Here is a 19,599-nt window from a genome sequence, read left to right as displayed (position 1 = left end):
CCTTAAGTGTGCTTTTTTACAACTATCAACCACAAGGCAACCACCAAAACACCTTTTTTTTGTAAACAGAAAAAAAACTGTTGTAGACTTATGCCATTTAGGCAGAGGGGGTGTGATTGTTCTTGTTTTTTAGTGCCAAGAATTCGACTTCTGCCACATTCGTTTATAAGGAGGACCCATTCATACATCCACAGATCGTAATTTTGACCTGAATCAGAGAACGATCGATCTCCAATCCAGTACCCCCAGAGGTTTTGATTTGTTATGGGAGCATGGAGGATTTTGCTACTCGACATAATTTAACGTCACCAACTGCACGGGGAGTCTTCAGCCGGCGGAGTTCGAACCCGCGAACTCTCGGACATGGGCCCAGCGCCCTACCGACCAAGCTATCCCGGCCCAAAATTAAAAAAAAAGGAATTTTCAAGAAAACATTTATTTGGCCCAATTTTAATTATCGGTAAAACTCCTATACGGCCCATATTTTATAATTGGACTTTATAAATTTAGACATATGTATTAAAACAATAAACACTGTATTAAAAAAAAGCACAAGCAATTATGCATTGGGAGAAAATTTATTAAAATCTTTTTTACACTAATTTTACAGAATATTTACAGAATATCCATGTACAAAAATGAAATTTTTCCACGTATGAAGAGAAAACTTTTTTACTTATCTGATTTCTTTGTTATATTATATTAAAAAAATAAGGCCAGATTACTGGAATAAAAAATAATGATGATGAACCTCTAGATGCGATGAAGGTGCCCTGACGAATAAGTAAACTGATGAAAGCCCCTAATGAAGCTCCGGATAATGAAGAACCTATAATTAGAATGATGAAAGGAATTTAGTAAAATATTATAGAATTAGCAATCTATCTACAATACAGTAAAATTAAAATATTGCTTCAATGGAAAAAATTTCAAAAATAATGTCAAATATAACCATTGAAGAACGGTACTTAAAATGCAGTGATCAGTACATTACTTTAAACATTATCTCTGTATTCGAATAGAGAATAATTTCAAATTCTTTTTCTTTCAGAAGAACTTATTCCTATTCTTTTTATGTATAGAACATGCATATTTTTAGTTAGATATTTGTCAAAATATATTTTCTAATTAAAATATCTATCAATAAAGGTATGTTTATTTAGTTTTTAATAAACTAACTTAAAATCTAATTCAACTAAATAAGATATTTTAATGTATTTTGCAAGCAATAAATCACGATACGGCTAAATTTCAAAAGTTATGCTAAACTTGAAACATAATTTTAACGTATATTCTAGCATGAAACTTCATCGTAGAGGGCAGAATTTTTAGTTAATTATATTTTTAAAAAACTAACACGTTATTTTGTGAAAATATTTTTAAAAGAATAGACCCACCCTAAAAATTTCTTATTTCCCATTCAATAAACTATAATAAACAAGTTCATCTGAAATCGTTACTACTCAGATAAGTAGATTCTGAAAATCACGATTCAAGAACTCATGATCTACCGATGCGATAAAAATCATTGTAAATATAATTTACAGTAAACTTAATAACATTTAGCTAAATTTAAAATTAATGTTAAATAAATAATTAACCAAGTGTCCAAGATGCTAAATATTCATTCAAATTAAAAAATAATTATTTTTAATGCTTCTATCTCAATGAAATAGTCAAGCACGATAAAAAAAATTACCTTGTCAAATAAAATTTTTCACTTTAAACAACTCATTTAGAAATATTGTTTAACGATATATTATGACATTTGATGAAAATTCTATTACTTAACAGTTTGACCAACTTTACAATGCATTGTAGTTAGCGTTACATTTTTAATTTAGACCTCTTAACTCGTTATAAGTCGAATAGTATTAATATGTTAAAAGCGTTTTAAAATATACATAAATAATTGGAACTCAATTACGAAATTGAATGTAACGTGAAAATGTTTCTTTTGCAGTTAAAAGATTCAAGCCAATAACAAATTGTCCCAGTTTGTCAATGTGTATTTACTAAAAATGCTTTATTCAAATTGTAATTTATTGGTCAAATAACTTTAAAAAAATATAATATCTTAACTATTAAGTTACATTCTAGTAGTTACTTTTAAGCAGTTACATAATTTTCTAATAACATAAAAATGTTAATTCTTTTTTTTTAGCGGGGGGGAGGAGCGGTCAAAAAACTTATATATATTTTTTAAAAACATTAGCATATATATAGATATAGATCAATTTTCAAATTGAGACCTAATCTAAAGAGGGCTGGGTGGAGAATTAAAACTAGACGCATTTGGTAATAAAAATTAAGATTTCCCTGTAGAATCTCTGAGACCAACTCTGCATTACATTAAAATTTTTTACGATTAAATTGCATGTTTGAATCGAGAAATTAAACTTTTTTATGCATATGTTTAAAAAACAATAATTTACGTTTTCAGTCTCCCAAGAAATTAAATTACAGATCAACAACTAGGGCTCATAAATGCCTTCCTATTGGATGCATGCATGTCTCGAAGAATAAGTGATTATACTTAACCATGTGTTTTAAATCAGATTTAATGCTATACCCCTAAGCGACGTCTTGTTGAATTTGATTGGCTTCTGAATCAACGGAGGTCATAATTTGCCACCGATGACGTCACTTGGAGGTATCCAATTAGACTAAATTTGTGCAAAATTCGTAACAACAGTGACAACTTTCCTTTTCAATCTCGCAGGTTTAGCGATATACACTTAAAACACAATGAGTTGTAGAAATAACTTTCTACTTACTTGCATACTTACTATTTTTTGTATACTTACTTTTTACTGTTTTTTACGTAAACTTACTTTGAACATCTCTGGTACAGTACACCTGAAAAAATATAATATTTTATGTAGTAATGCAGTTAAATATAATAAACTATATGGCCCGTAAAGTAACTTCTCTCCGGTCCTTCAAGAAATTAGAATCAATTGAATCTATGCAGTTTATGGTCAAACTAAAAAAATATTCAAACAGCGTAACAGACTTATGGGCTTTTTGCAGAGATTATATTCTTCTAATTTGTTACTAATCTTTAACTATCTAATCTACTAATATTAACTGTAACTTTGTTACTAATCTTTAACTTTGTTACTAATCAAATTTAAAGGTCTTAAAAAATGGTCGCAACTAATAAAAGTTACAAAACTCAGTGCTTTCATTCTTGCAATATAATGCCCGTGGATTACTAAATCTTAAGATGTAAAGTTGTAACTAAACGCTAAATTTTCTTGCAGACCATAAATATTTTAACATTAAGAGTGGTAGGCATTTGTAGTTGGCATTGCATAACCCTTTGCTCTAGATAGTTAACCTAACTGTGCACTAATAATTAAACCTTCGTAATAGAGATATTACTCTTCTTCACTGCTCTGGTGCAAAGGTTAACTGTTTTTTTCAGTTTGATTTGATTGAAGAATTGTTTAGATTTGAGTTACATTCGAGAAGGTGATTTGTCGTTGGCCTTCTGAGCCCAAGTCTGCGGGTTCGATCCTCGTCCCAGACGCCGGATTTTCGGGATGTAGAAAATCCTCAGCGGCCATGTCGTATGATTATGCGACATGTAAAAGATCACTGGAGTGGCTCTTAAATTTTCCGGCAAAATTAAATTCCTAGTGCACTTTAGCATCCAAATAGAGTCTCGGTGCTGTCAACTAGTGTGGCAGAAATTAGACGTCCAAATTAACATGGCCAACGGTATCTCACCCATTGTGGTGGTCCTGAAAGAGTGGATACCACTTCTGGAGAACGCACTAGGTCTGCTCATCGGGAAGACTGATTGTGCAGCTTATTAGAAATTTAAGAAAACAAATATTTGAGAAGGTTCAATACCTTGTAATTTAGCGTTGCGACCAAACCGTAAACGTTCGGCAATTATGCAGGGTCTTCCTTAATGGCTGTATTTAGTATACATTTTTAAAATCCCACCCAATAGAGTCAAGTATACACATTAATGTTACAAATCAAAACTTAAACACGGAAAAAACAAAATCACTATTCAGATCAAGAGAATCTAAACTGAGAGAAATATGAGGGAAAATATCATAACCTGTTTAAATGGCAGAGAAAAAAAAGTTGAAAGGATAAGTACCCAAAAGTTTATTTAGGCAATTTATTTTATGTATTTCATCCTGCCTTTCTCACTTTTTATTCGATAGTGACTCACACTTTGTGAGATAATGAAAAAGCCTTTTCAATTTTGGGCAGAAACTAGAAAACAAAGCTGAATTTTTAAGAATTTTACAAATTTTTTTAAAAACTTCAAAAGGAATTAAAATTTAATTAAAAATAAAAGTTACCCTTTCTAAACTTTTAATATTTTCTTCAAACTTTGAGAAGTATTCCGAAGATTCCGAAAGTCCACTGGGGCTGACGTAAGAGCAGTCTAAAAATAGATAAGGGAAAAAAGTTATTAAACAAAAATTACACGAAAAAAGCTTATTTGTATTTCAATCAATCATTGTGGTTCATTTTAACAAAAAGCACTGTGTTTCACTGATAAATCAGATATTTTAAGAACTTTTGTTGTGTTAAAAACGCAAAAAACGTCATTTAAACTCTTTTCAAAGAATTATAATAAGATATTAATTTCAGAAAATAAAAAATCATCTGTTTCGCTTAAACGTTGTATTTCAAATCTACTAAAAGAAAAGCATTTAGTAAAGCATTAAGAAAAGCATTAGAAAGCATAAGAAGAAAAGCATTAGAAAGCATAAGGAGAAAAGCATTAGAAAGCATAAGGAGAAAAGCATTAGAAAGCATTTTTTATATTAAAATTTTGTCATCTTAATCTGCATAAAAAAGTTAAAAGTTAAAATTTTTAAAAAGTCTGATTAATTACTATTAATTTAATCGGCTTATCATTTTCACCTCTATTTACTGTCTGATAGCATATTATTAATATATTATCTTACAGAAAAGACAGAGAAAGAATACAAATACTTTAATATGTTTAAAGCTTTAATGCTCAATGCACTGCTTTCAAATAATCAGAACTAATGCATTCGGATTAAATATACAATGTAAAAATTTAATTAAATAATGCTTATTATTAGAGAGAAATTTCGGTCGTTTTTAAGTTAAATATTAAATAATTATTGAAACAAAATACATTTTAGCAATATACAGCATATAAATAGCTAAGTTTTATTAATTTTTGAGAACTAATGTTTTAAATTTTATTTTTGTTGTTTACTTCAAAACTTTAAAAAAATACTCAAAAATTAAGAATAAATAAGTTCCAACCTATATTGTAATGGATCCCTCCTAAACTCCAATTCATAAAAAATATATATTATCTATATGTGTATAATCTAAAATTTAGTAAAATATGAAAAATCTGTATATAAACCTTATAATGTATTAAAACTACAACTTGGAAAATGACATTTATTAAGAGAAAGTTTCTTTTTGTCAGTTTTCATTAAGTAGTTAAAATATACTGTTTTGTATGTACTGCATTTTAAGCGCACCATTATGTCAGAAAATATTCAGAGAGTTTAAATTTTTATTTTGCACAATGCATATAAGAAAAAGTAAACATATATTTTTTGCATTATAGTGAGCAATTTTTATCCTTTTTATCTTAAGATAAGATCAATATAAGATTGAGATTACATCTGAACATTCTCTATTTCGAAATGCCTCTCATAAAGGAATGCTTCCCGAAGAGAACCTCTATGTTTATTCCAATAAGTTTTTATTATATTTCTAATCCTATTTTCTATTACGCATCTAATTATATATACTGTAAGGATCAATATGCTATGAAGCAATATTTTAACCAAAGCATCATGAAGGGGTTTCTAGGACATAAGACAAAGAATGCAATAGTTCAAAAACTTAAATATAAGAAACTACATACTATTCTCAAATGCAGCTACAGTTGGTTGACTTTGTCTTCTGCAATAAGGCCTTTTTCGGCGATCCATTGCATGAGTCTGAAAAAAAAATTAAGTGATTAAATAATAAATGTAATTTAAAGCTTAAAAAAACTATGATTAATCAATATCTATCAACCTACTCTCTAAATTCAAATGTTTTTTTCTTCAATTAATCTAGTTACAAAAAAAATCATATTAGTCTACCTTGGATTCTTTCCCATACATCATATAAACAATGAAGTTTTAAAAAAATTATTTCTTGATTTAAATAATTGCTTAATAAATTTATAATATTTAAGTATTTATGACAATTACTTTATGAATATTAATTTTATAATGTCTACATATTTTTGACACTTACTTTATTCCTTTCAATGACTTACGTCATGCCATGACTTTTCAAAATGACCTTGGTGGCAATACAAATGTTAAAATAATTTAACGAAACGATAACATAACAGACTTAGCAATTTTTATTTTGCTGCTGCTATATTTTTTTAAGCATTTCTCTCGTGTTAACATATTATTTTTGTCTGTCTGTGGTCCCGTAACGTTATCTTGAATCTTTTAAAGTCAAGAACCGTTAGTACTCTGATTTTGAAGTTCGGACATCGACTACAAGGAGCAATTTTAAGTTCGATCCTAAAAATCGCATTAAGTTCTTAATTATTCCGTTCTGGAGAGATGTTTAAATAATGATTTTTTCATATTGCTTTAACATTAGCTATTGCTGTAAATAAAAACTTTAAAGATTTATTGCGTTTCTTACACGTTCAATCATTTTTGCAATCTCAGTAATGTAGATCGGAGATACGTTACTGATCTAGCATTTCTAAAGTTAACTGAAACAACGAGTTTATTTTGTTTATATTTGTGTTACTAAAACGTGTTTCCACAGAGTTAAAAAAAATCTTAACAATAATTAAAATGAAGAAAAATAAGTTATGTACTAAAAGGTATTTTTGATGGTGCTTTTTGAGTAAAATAATAAGAAGAGTATCAATTTTAAGGGAAACAAAGTTTGCAGATGTTTATCTCATATTATCAGCTCATTGTCCATCCCCTTTGTTATTTTTCATGTATGCATCTTGAAAAATGGTTCTGATTGTTTCGAGTTATGAATTGTGTAAATTTTATTGTAAAATTATTGCCAAATTGTGCAATGCGTTAACTTCCTGACACGATCTGAATTGTTCGTAACAGAAGAATAAATGGATGTAAAAAAGTTTTGAGTAAATCAGTAGAGACTGTAGCATTTGTCTTATTTTCCAGAATGAAAAATTTATTTTTAGGAAAACATTTTTTTTAAATTTGTAATTGCTAATTACAAATATTATGCTGCATAATTCTCATCTTTGTTGTTTTCAATTTACACTTCTTGAAAAATGGTTTTGATTCTAACTATCGGGTCGCGTAAAAATCAAAAAATTAAAATTTAAATAAAATATATAAAATTGCACTTGTAAGTTTTTGAAAGATGCTTTAATTATGTTTGAAAATAAAAAATATTAATTACCTTCTTCATTTTTCTCGTATTTTGACCAAACTTTGAAAAGCATGCAGATGATCCCAAGGGTGCATTATTATAAGGCAAAGCTAAGAAAAATGGAATAAAAATTATTTAACAGGAATTCAAAAGTAATTCAAGAGTAATGAGAGTGAGTCAAAAAGTAAATCAAGAGTAATTCAAGTCTAAGAGTAATTCAAAACGCTATATATCTAGAAAAATCATATAGTTTCTAGTTTCTTTCGTTTGTTGTTGAAATATTCTGTATATTCCGGCTATTTTCAAAGAATTAAAAGAGTATGTTAATTAAAATGTATTTTGGTTCAAGCTAGAAAATTTTATCTGCTCTAAAGCATGTGCCATTGAGTCTTAACTATCACCATCGAAAGGGATGGAGACCAATTTCTTAACTTTATCGACTATTAATTCCAATAACCTATAAACGTGCATTTCAATGACATTTAACAGATTGGTTTCCAACTATTAGAGTGATTTAAAATAAATCAGTTTAAATTCAGGTTTGCGTATCATGGCTGCAACTGTTTAACATCAAGCTACAGATTAAATACATTTCGTAAATTATTATTAAAATTTTTTTTTATTGTGATATTATTACTAAAGGAACAAATATTTCACATTAAAACGTATTTTTTAACCATTTCAGTTAATTCTAGATTTTTGAAAGTGAGCAAAAATAAAAATAAGAAGTTTCTATATTTTCTGAGGGTGTACTGAAATATCTACAGCAACCAAATATTCCAAATTGCGACTACCTCATTACTTTTAAAGCTGGAAAGTCAAATTTATGGGGGGGGGAATCACGTTTTATCTAAAACTAAATCTAATAATCTAAAACTAAAATATCGAAAAAAACATACTATTAACAGATGCAGCTACAGGCTGATAGAAATGCTGGTTGGATACACTTGGCTGCTGATGGGGCGTTAGAGGCTGCTGACGGTGCCATTGAGTTAGAGGCTGCTGAATGTGACATTGGGTTAAAGACTGCTGTGGCAAAGCTTGTTGATTAAACGGCATTTTCGGTGTCACTTCATTAAACCATTGAGTTAGAGTCTGCTGACTGTGCCATTGGGTTTGAGGCTGCTGACGGTGCCATTGAGCTAAAGGCTTCTGTAGCAAAGCTTGTTGATTCAACGACATTTTCGGCACTTCATTAGGATTCTGTAAGAAAGTAAATGAATAAATGAATTTCAATGAATATATTCTCACGAATGTAAATTCAGTTTATCATAAAATGGGAAATCTGATCAAATTACTTGTATTTATTAGCATGTAAACTGCAAAAATTGTATATTCCGACAACTGAATTGTACAACTAAATAACTTTAAGAACTAAATTATTTAAAACTTTTTCCGGAATTAATTCTATTGCTGAGTCATGTAATAGCTTATATGCTTTACTAAGAAATTAAAGCAGTGCTTAAAAATGTCATAATATGATATATGACATATGTCATATATGACATAGTTATAATATGACAAAACTACGAATAGGTTAAATATGAGCATAGCATATTCTTCCCTAGCTATATACTCCAAAAAGTAATGGCACTACAGATACAGAAAAACAAAGGTGTAAAAAATTTTTTCCATGTTGCTTTCACCCTCAGGTTAGATTAGTACCATTGCCTGAAATGCACACATGCCCGGTGTTCCTTTCATTGATGTTATTTTAAAATGGTCGAATTTTCCGAGCATGCGCAGAAAGCTCAGCACATTCTTCGAAAAATTTCTAAACGAAAATATGTTTATTTGGTTTTTGTGCATTAATGACTTCAAATAAGTCAGTTGAATAAGTTGTGTGAATTTATCGAATCAGACTTTCTTTTATTAATGATTACCAAACCTTTCTTTAAATCAATTCAAGCATTTATGTTACTGATTACATCAATTCTAACACAATTATTAGTGAGATAGCTGAAACTTTTAATTATCAAAGATTTTTGGGATTTTGTTTTGATTTCTTTATTCAAATATCTGCTCTGTTATATGTATGTTGCAGTTTTTATTAAACAAGCTGTTACAGCTTTGGTATAATTCTCATGTTTATACTGCTCTCTAAAATAAACTTTCGGATGTATGCGTAATGTTTAAAAAGTGTAAGGAAGGAAAAATTGAGATAATCTCTGATGGATGAAATATAACTTAAAAATCCCTGCCTCTCCCGATTATACTCATTTTCCTAAAAAATGGACACAGGAAGAGAGAATTCTAAATGTGTCTGTTATCTTCCTCATTTAATTTTCCCAAATAAATTGAAGATGGATGCTATAGAATTTGATATATAATAAGGAGTGCACTATAATAGATTTTCTATAAGTTTTTCTCGTAAAAATTTTCCAGTACAATTTTAAAATCAACAGTTTCTGAACGATATTTAAGTAGTAAACAAATATTAGTTTTTAGATTTTTCGCTTTATCCAAATTGATTTTCATCAATTTAAACTGCAAATAAGAGTTGATTTTAACAAATCTAAAAACCGTGACACGNAACCTCTGATGGATAAAATAGAACTTAAGAATTCCTTCCTCTCCCGATTATACTCATTTTCCGAAAAAATGGACACGGGAAGAGAAAATTCTAAATGTGTCTGTTATCTTTTTCATTTAATTTTCCCGAATAACCTCTGATGGATAAAATAGAACTTAAGAATTCCTTCCTCTCCCGATTATACTCATTTTCCGAAAAAATGGACACGGGAAGAGAAAATTCTAAATGTGTCTGTTATCTTTTTCATTTAATTTTCCCGAATAACCTCTGATGGATAAAATAGAACTTAAGAATTCCTTCCTCTCCCGATTATACTCATTTTCCTAAAAAATGGACACAGGAAGAGAGAATTCTACATGTGTCTGTTATCTTCCTCATTTAATTTTCCCAAATAAACTGAAGATGGATGCTTACATTCTTTGGCATTTTTCGATACGTGTAAAAAAAAAAATTCGGTCACCCAATCAGAATATAGATATAATAAGGCGTGCACTATTATAGATTTTCTATAAGTTTTTCTCGTAAAAATTCGGCAGTACAATTCTGAAATCAACAGTTTTTGAAAGATATTTAAGTAGTAAACAAACATTAGTTTTTAGATTTTTAATGAGTAACTTTATTTTTGTGCAGTAAACGTTAAATGAAATTTTTAGCTTTATCCAAATTGATTTTAATCAATTTAAGCTGCAAATAAGAGTAGATTAAAAAAAATATAAAATCTGTGACACATGTAACTTTAAATTACTCACTCAAAATTACATATTACATTATTTTATTGCTTTAAAAATTTGAGGACTAATTCATGAAAAATCTAGAAATTTCCTCCAAGTATAGTAGAGCGACTCTTTTAATTTTTACTTACCTCCTTTGAAAATTATTATAGCGAGAAAGCACAAAATAAAAAATTTAACCTAAAATCCTAAATTGCGTGGGCAGAGGCCTGTTAAGTTTCTAAAGTGGTGCATACAAAACATATAAATTAATCAAAAATCAGTATAGCTAAAAAGTGCACAAAAATTATATATTTTACACAGTTAAACTTACCTGGGTTATTCTATCTTCTTTTAATATTTTCTGGATGCAATTTTCAAGGTTCAGCTGTTCATCTTCAGTTAACACATCTTGAAAGTTAATCTGATTTTCCTTCTCTTGATTCAGAAAATTAATGCAGGTATCTAAATTCAGAAGTTCTTCTTCGGTGAGTAACCTCCCGAAGTCTACATTATTAATATCGTAATCTTCCATTGTTATCTGAGAAAATTTAAACAACATTAATTGGGTGAAATTTATACCGTTATATTATCATTTAAAATGAGGTTTGGCAATTAAACTAAAAAACAACTAATTATGAATTTTTCTCCTGCTTTTAAAAAAAAACAATCTTTAAAATCTTATCCTTTAAAATAAGGTTTGGCAAATTAAATTAAAAAACAACGAATTATGAATTTTTTCTTCTGCTCTAAATAAAGAAAACAATAATCTTTAAAATCTTATCATTTAAAATAAGGTTTGGCAATTAAATTAAAAAACAACGAGTTATGAATTTTTTCTCCTGCTTTAAAAAAAGAAAACAGTAATCTTTAAAATCTTATCATTTAAAATAAGGTTTGGCAATTAAATTAAAAAACAACGAATTATGAATTTTTTCTCCTGCTTTAAAAAACAAAAAACAATAATCTATCAAATCTTATAAAAATAAAATATTAAATATTCAGACCTGAAACAATAGTTGTTTTTATAATAAGTTTAATTAAAATAAATGTAATTAAAATAAATTTAATTAAAATAAATTTAATTAAAATAAATTTAATTAAAATAAATTTAATTAAGATAAATTTAATTAAAATAAATTTAAATTAAAATAATCTTAATTAAAACTACTATTTTATATTTAACTATTAGTCTTCTTCCCTTACTCGCTGCTGATTCCCAAAATTGTTATGCAATCTTATATGGGTTGCTTAGCAAATCATTCTCGCTTGCTGGCTAAGTTATACCCAATAATCTTAAGAATTTTAGTCAATTGTTAAAATAGTTAGAACTAATTCCTTTTTAAAAATTCAGCATTTTCAGTCAATTTTAAGTTACTAGTTGACCAACGGTATCTCACCCATTGTGGTGGTCCTGAAAGAGTGGATACCACCTCTGGAGAACGCACTAGGTCTGCTCATCGGCAAGACCGATTGTGCAGCTCATTGTAAATAAAAAAAATTTAATTAAATTAAAAAATAATAAGTTATAGAACGGAATGATTTCAAAATTGAAACAAATGGAATGCATAGGAAAACCTGCAGCAACTCACTAATTATGCTTTTAAAAGACAAATACTTTTCTTCTATAGAACACTTTTTTTTATATGGACTATACGTTTTTAACCTTTTCTTCTAACCTTCCAGTCATACAGCTCATTTTAATTCAACTTTTCGTTGTCCACGAAAGAAAAGAACCACGAATTCAGAAATTTGCGAACAAGTATTTTCCCATTTTTATGCTTTTGAGAATTCACGTGCTTGATAATTCAATATTTTGATATCAACGTGAAAAATAAATGAAAGCTTTCTTTGTAATCGTTTAAGAGGAATACGATTGCAGGTTAATCTAATATTATCAAAAATCTATTTAAATGAATCATAATAAAAAGTTATAAAAAGATTTTCCTAAACTCCCAATGACAAAGACTTCTTTTGCTTTGTAATTAAATAAAAGTATGCTATAACCATCATCCTTTTATGTAGCAAAAGAAATAAATACCTATTTAAGTAATAAAAAAATAAACAACCTATTTTTTTGTATTAATTAAATTAAGTGCCATTAAATAACAGTTTCAAAATAAGTCAGGCACTATGAAAAATACTCTGTTTATCATTCATTGGAATTTAAAATCAAAATTAAACTATAAATTTAAAACTGTTAAATGTTGAATGCTATTCATTCTAACACATTTGAACTGTTAATTAATCTATTCTAGATATAGATATTATAGTAATAATAATATTAATATATAAAATTAAACCATTATAGGCTCTTCCTCCTATTCGCTAGTGCTTCCCAACCCCTAAAGATTGCAATGCAATCCTATGTGGTTTGCTTTACAAACTATGCTCACTTTATGTGATAGATCCATTTAAAATGTCTCCTTAGAAACTTAACAATTTAAATCAATTTTAAAATCCTTAAGACATATTCCTCCTTTAAAAAATTTATAAAATTTGCCAATAATAATTTTTTGAATTAAAGAATTTAAAAAAATGACAAACAATAGAAAAAACTTACAGTAACAAAAATAAAATTATGCTTTTAAAAAACAATTACTATTGAAGATTCATAAATTTGTTAAAAAAAACATTTATAATTTTCAGAACCGCGAGCTATCACAGAAAATCTGCCAATAAAATATAAAACAAAAAATCTACAATTTACAATATATTCTAGAGCATCGTAAGTACAAGTAAATGACAGTTGCAAAATAAGTCAAAAAATATTAAAATATAAAATTTTGTTTATCATTCAATATTTAAAATATAAATGTTATATGTTGATTTTCATGCAGCATTTGAGCTTTAAATTTATCTGTTCTAGACTTTTAATGAAAATAAAGTGTTGTCAATAAAGATGAAAAATTAGTCAATCACTAATGAAATAATATATTTTGTTTTTCACTCAACATTTGAAATCAAAATTATTATCAATAAGGTAAAAAATTATTACCAATAATTGTCATTAATGAAGTTAAGGGACATTTGAAAACTGATGAAAAATTGGTCAAGGACTGTCTGAATTATTTTTAAAAAAAGTCATTACCAAGTTTGTTATTAATTGAATTATCAAATAAACTAATGATGTAAATGAATTATTCGAACAAAGAGCACGTATATAAATCGTTTTAATTATAAATTGGGCTTGTCGAGGCCATATTTGGTTCCAAATAATAAAAAAAAGAGATATTTTTAGATTGATACAAAAATTAAAAACACATTACAGAAATAGTTTATTATAAAATTTTTCGAACCTTTATGTAGATTTCGTAAAATGTTAACAATGCTTAGAGCTGAAAATTGCTTTTATTTTTATTAAGATAAAAATTTTTATAAGTTTATTAGTTTTATTAAGCCTTACGTAATGAATTTTCGAATTTCTCTTTCAGAAAGTCGATATTGAACAATATATTTAGTTTTATTTCACATGTATATTTAAAATGCTATTAAAAAATTTTTGTTCAAAACACAGGGAACCAAATTATTGATCCAAAAAAAATTATTACATATTTAAACATTACAATTTCTTATAGAGCTGTTAGCAGGATATGAACTCGAATTATTATGCTCAAACTTGCCTTTATTTTAGGAAAATATTTTAAAATTTTTTAAACAGTACTCAAGATTAATAATATTAAAAACCCTGCTTACCAAAATAAAAATGAAATACTAAAATGAAGTATGAAGTAGTAAATGAAGTACTCGAACGCAGTAATAAGGCTTAACAATTATCGAATTTTTAAACATTACGACACCTGCTTGCCAAAAATATAAATAAAATAGTAAACAAAGCTGTTTTTAAAAAGAAATTGAGTCGAACCCAGTAAGAGAGCTTAACAATTAATGCATTTTTATACATTTCCCAAGATTGACATTATTAGGCCCCTTGCTTACCAAAAAAAAAAATTTTAAAATGCTAAATAAGACTATTTTTAAAAAAAAATTTATACGAACCCTGTAGGACAGCTTTATAATCATCGAATGTTTAAGCTGTACTCAAAATTGATAATATTAGGAACAATGCTAACCAAAAATAAAATAAAGTGCTAAATAAGACTTTTTAAAAACGAAATTCAATCGAATCCAGTAGCATAGCATTATTGAATTTTCAAACATTATTCAAGATTGGTAATGATAGAACCTCAGCTTAGCAAAAATAAAAATCAAATTAAATAAAAAAACAGACATAATAAACATAAGGGTACTCTTTTAGATTAAACTAAAGGGATATCTTTGCCATAAACTAAGGAATTAAATAAAATATAAATGAAAATTAAGAACTAAAATAATACAAGTAAATTTACTTACAGAAAATAATCCTAATAACACGTGTAACTACTAAAACTACTTAGTTACTACTGACTTACTTCAACTATTTAAACTATTATGCTTCGATACATGGGTTAAAAAAAATGGCGGTCTTGAACAATCTGATTGGTTGAGAAGTCTCTACTCGATAAGCCCTAGTGTATACACGAAAAACAGGTTCTTGCCACTGCCCTACCTACATGGATCTTCGTCCCCCACCCCAACTCCCACCAATTTTGACAGATTTGATTGATTGAAGATTCGGACTGTGGAAAGGGGGACTTGGTTTTGGGTCGAAATAGCAGGAACATGCCCTAAATTTTGGGGATAGTTTTTAAAAAATAAAGCAATCAAGAACCAGATTTTGTTAGAATTCGAGAAAATGGCTGTGGATGTTACGGCTATGACTTGGTGTTTCTATAAAACGTATACGCATAGTTTGCATTATGGATATTTTAGTGAAAAAAATTTAAGAAAATTGTTCACTCTTTGAAAGTTTTTGGAGATCATTTTTAATGTATTGAATTTGAATAAAATACTTAAGTTCGTAACTACAGTTAGACCTAGTGAACTTCCTTAAAAAATTCTACTAAAAGCGATTGTTCACTGCATCAAAAATGTTTGAATTTTTTTTAAATTTATTGCAAGAGTATGGTAAAAAGTTATTATAATATAAATTCTTGACAATCTAAATATATATATTACTTTTAGAAAATTATTATTATTTAAAAATTTTAAGAAATTATAGTTCAAAATTATATCTGGCAACATGGAATCTCTCTCTTTTTGCTACTTGTGATCGTCAACTTGAGAACGATCTTATAAAGAAATAAAGGCCTTGTGAGGGAAATAATTTTCTACTACAACGATAAATATGTTAGAAAAAAAATTAAAAGCAAAAATTTTGAGAAAAAATCACAAACAAAGCATTTAAGTTTGTAATAAATTTCAGACAAATCGGAATTTTGCGAACAAATTCCTGTTAAGAAATAAAAATGACTTGTTCTACAAGTCAAATTTTATCTAAGTATTGCATATCAACGGGCTACAGATCATCCAAGCGTACTATTTTTTCCCCTGCAAGAAACGTTCAAATTTTCCTTCATTAGATTTGTAATTTTTTGTTCTCCATTCTTTAGAAGCGAAGTTATAACTGTTGCTTTTGTTCACATGTTGACAAATGTTATTTTGGAAATTGCATACTTTAAATGCATTTTCAGAAAAAACTAAGATTTTGTGAAAATCTCTTTACGTTAAGACACATTACAAAAATAGCTTATCATAAAATTATTCGAACATTTATGTTGATTTTGTATAATATTAGCATAGTTTTAAACTAAAAACTGATATTATTTTAGTTAAGATTAAAATTTTAAAAGGCTTATTATTTTTATCAAGCCTTGCGTAATGATTTTTCGAATTTTTCTTTAAAAACATTATATGTAGTTGTATTATAGTTGCATGGTTACATAGTTATATGTAGTTGTATTATAGTTTCATGGTTATATATTTATATGTAGTTGTATTATAGTTACATGGTTATATAGTTATATGTAGTTGTATAAAAGTCATATTAAAATGAAGTTTATTATAAGATATTTAGTTTTATTTCATTGCCTATTCGAAATGCTTTAAAGATTTTTGTTCAAAACACAGGTAACAATATTAATGATCTAGATCAGAAATTTATCATATATTTAAGCGTTACAATTTCTTATAGAGCTGTCAGCGGGACGTAAATTTGAAGCTCTCTTACTCAAATTCGCCATAATTTTGAGAAAATATTTTAAACATTACTCACGATTAATAATATTAAGACCCCTGCTTACAAAAAATAAAAAAGAAATTTTTTAAAAAGAAATTGAGTCGAACTCATTAGGACAGCTAAACAATTATTGAATTAATAGTTCATTGTTAATTTTTATATTTCGTCGTATTCTCTATACTTTTTTCTACAGACTATTAAAGTTTCAAATTCTTATTTCTTATAGTTTTGAGTGGCAAAATTAATTTTCACGTAAAGCAGAAAAGTGAGAAAAATTCGCCTAACATTACTTGAAATTTGCAATAATTTTCAAGCAAACTGGTATTTCGAAAAAAATAGTCTGACAAATTTATAAACATATAAGGCACTTTTAGCATGCATAATGAAAATTAGCATGAACATTCCAAGTGAAATTTTTTTTAATAAATATTTACTAATTTTTGTTGTTTTTTTATATCATTATAGTCGAAAATATTTTTAATTGCTGCGCATGAAAATTCTTGCATCATTTTAAAATATGTATTGATAACTTTAATAAAAAGGTATCGATAACTTTAAATACAAAAATACAAAATATGAAAAAAAAATCGATCAATTATTTCTCAATAAATTAAATTCTAACTAAACGACTTTTTAAAATTGGATAACTCAGAAACTAACTAATTAATTTCGCTCAAATTTCATTTTTCGTAATTAAAATGAAGTAAAACTTTATTTACTCTACAATTCAAAAGTTTTTCGCCTATTATAAAATAAAATAATAAAACTATAATTTTTTACAAAAAAAATTCTTCTACAAAATTTGTCTTAAAATAATATCAAAAAAACAATTTTTTTACTTTTGGATAAACGAGTTTTATGATTGCTTAAAAAAAATTTTTTTTTTAATTTTAGGTGATATAACGAAGTAAAAAAAAAAAGAAAAATTCTGTAAAAGAATAACTATAAAATATTTTGTATTGCTTAAATAAAATTTTTGCATCATTTTAAAAGATGTAACTTTAACTGACAAAATGCAATATTTAAACAAAATCGATCAAAGATCACTAGAATTTAAAATTTAAGTATAACTCTTTTTAAAATTGGATAACACAGAAACTATCCGGATTAATTTCACTCAAACTTCATATTCTCTCACTTTAAATTGCATAGTTTTAAAAGAAGTTAAACTTCGTATAATCTACAATTCAAGATTTTCCAAACAATATTAAATAAAATATTAAAATTATAAATTATCGTAAAATTATTTTAATAAATTATTTTTAAAAGAATATTAGAAAGATATTTTATACTTTTGGATAAGCGAACTTTAAAACTATAAATAAAAAATATTCCGATTCACATAATTTGTCGCTTTATAACGAAATAAACCCCACAAAAAAGTTGCTATAAAAAGCATAACTGTATAAGGACACAAAAATTTCTCTACTGTTAAACTGTGCAAACTATCGAGTTGCAGATGAATTAGCAGTCCTTGTGTTACATCTAATCTAATTAAGAATTTGTTTTTTTGTGAATATACATAAGCAGAAAATTAATAAAATTAAAAAAAATTTTGGTTACTTCGAGGTGAAAATTTATAAAAACTACTGCTAATGTTTAAAATAAAATGGTTATTAGAGAAGCAAATTTCTTTATTAACGATATTAATAATTTTATTTTGATTTGAAAAGCGAATTAAGAAATACTAAGGCAATATTTTATAAACACTTGTTTTCTTTTAATATTTTTTCAGTATATTGTTATTGGAAATATTATATTGTGCCATTTCTCATTCATTCAGAAAAAAAAATCCTAAAAATTAAATATAAGTGTAACAAAAACCAAGGTTAAATATGTAAAAAATAAATAAAAACAAAAGGTTCAAACTTTCTAAGAGAAAAAAAGGGAAAGATAATAAGAAAACGGTATTAGATTTCATGTTATTTAAAAATCTATGCTAAACTTGAAACGAAAACGTATTAAAATATTTTAACTATTGAATTTGCTTGCTATTTTTGTCTAAGAAAATCAAAACAAGGGAGAATTAAAGTTATTTTCATATTTCTGTTAAAAATGTGGATTAGAAAATAAAAATAAAATATTCATACAAATTAAGAACTGAAATAATACAAGTAAATTAGCTTACAGAAAATAATCCTGATGTTCCTCCTTATAGAAAATAATCCCAGCAATTGTACAAAACTAACTATTTAAATTAATCTCTTTCGACACGTGGTTAAAGAAATTGCACTCTTGAGCAATCTGATTGGTTGAGAAGTCTCAGCATAATAAGTACTAGTGTATACATGAAAAACAGGTTCCTGCTACAACCCTACCTACGTGGAAATGAGAAAGACCCTGAGTAGTGGGGAAAAAAAGTCAATCAAGAACCAGTTTTTGCCAGAATTCGAGGAAATGGCTGTAGATGTTGAGGCTATGAGTTAGTGTTTCTAAAAATAGGTATAGGTATAGCTATTTTAGTCAGAAAATTTAAGAAAATAATTCACTATGTTAAAAGTTTTTAGAGATCACTTTTAATGTATTGACTTTAAGATAAATAAATTTGATTTTAAGATAAAATACAGTTGGATCCTGTTAAAGTTAACTGCCTTAAAAAATTCTACTGAAAGCAATTACTCACAGTATCCAAAATTTTTGAAAAAATAATTTTTAATTTATTGCAGGAGTATTGTGGAAGAAAGTTATTATAATAATACATAATTTGCTTTACAAATTTTATAAATTCTTAACAAACTAAATATGCAGATTCTCTTTTCAATTATATATATATATATATATATATATGTAATAAAAAAATGAAATACTTTTGTATTAAATTCCTTAATAACGATATTAAT

At 26.9% G+C, this 19,599-nt stretch overlaps 1 protein-coding gene across 2 annotated transcripts; it reads right to left on the bottom strand.

The window, feature by feature from the left end:
• Positions 1–559: 559 nt before the first annotated feature.
• On the bottom strand, positions 560–19,056 carry LOC122270214 (formin-J-like). Of its 2 annotated transcripts, none has more exons than XM_043046796.2 (8): positions 18,888–19,056; positions 10,976–11,182; positions 8,298–8,601; positions 7,429–7,508; positions 5,894–5,969; positions 4,329–4,414; positions 2,808–2,859; positions 560–829 (listed from the first exon to the last, which is right to left on the bottom strand). In XM_043046796.2, the coding sequence occupies exons 2-7, from the start codon at positions 11,174–11,176 to the stop codon at positions 2,821–2,823; spliced, it is 786 nt and encodes a 261-aa protein (XP_042902730.1). In that variant the 5' UTR covers positions 11,177–11,182; positions 18,888–19,056; the 3' UTR covers positions 560–829; positions 2,808–2,820. The 2 variants fall into 2 exon arrangements, with proteins under 2 accessions (XP_042902730.1, XP_042902731.1); XM_043046797.2 differs by lacking the exon at positions 18,888–19,056 and adding an exon at positions 14,995–15,150.
• Positions 19,057–19,599: the final 543 nt, after the last annotated feature.

The sequence above is a fragment of the Parasteatoda tepidariorum genome, chromosome 9 (assembly GCF_043381705.1).
Source record: "Parasteatoda tepidariorum isolate YZ-2023 chromosome 9, CAS_Ptep_4.0, whole genome shotgun sequence".
Lineage (NCBI taxonomy): Eukaryota > Metazoa > Arthropoda > Arachnida > Araneae > Theridiidae > Parasteatoda > Parasteatoda tepidariorum.
Note: the sequence above shows the minus strand (reverse complement) of the source record. Positions and strands in the feature narration are given on the sequence as shown.

Excerpts from the sequence above, each read along its gene's own strand:
- LOC122270214 (XM_043046796.2), bottom strand. The coding sequence starts at position 11,176 with ATGGAAGATTACGATATTAATAATGTAGACTTCGGGAGGTTACTCACC. Across the intron at positions 8,602-10,975 it reads AAGAAGATAGAATAACCCAG|AATCCTAATGAAGTGCCGAA; the intron begins GTAAGTTTAACT and ends ACTTTCTTACAG. Across the intron at positions 2,860-4,328 it reads ATATTAAAAGTTTAGAAAGG|GTGTACTGTACCAGAGATGT; the intron begins GTAACTTTTATT and ends ATATTTTTTCAG.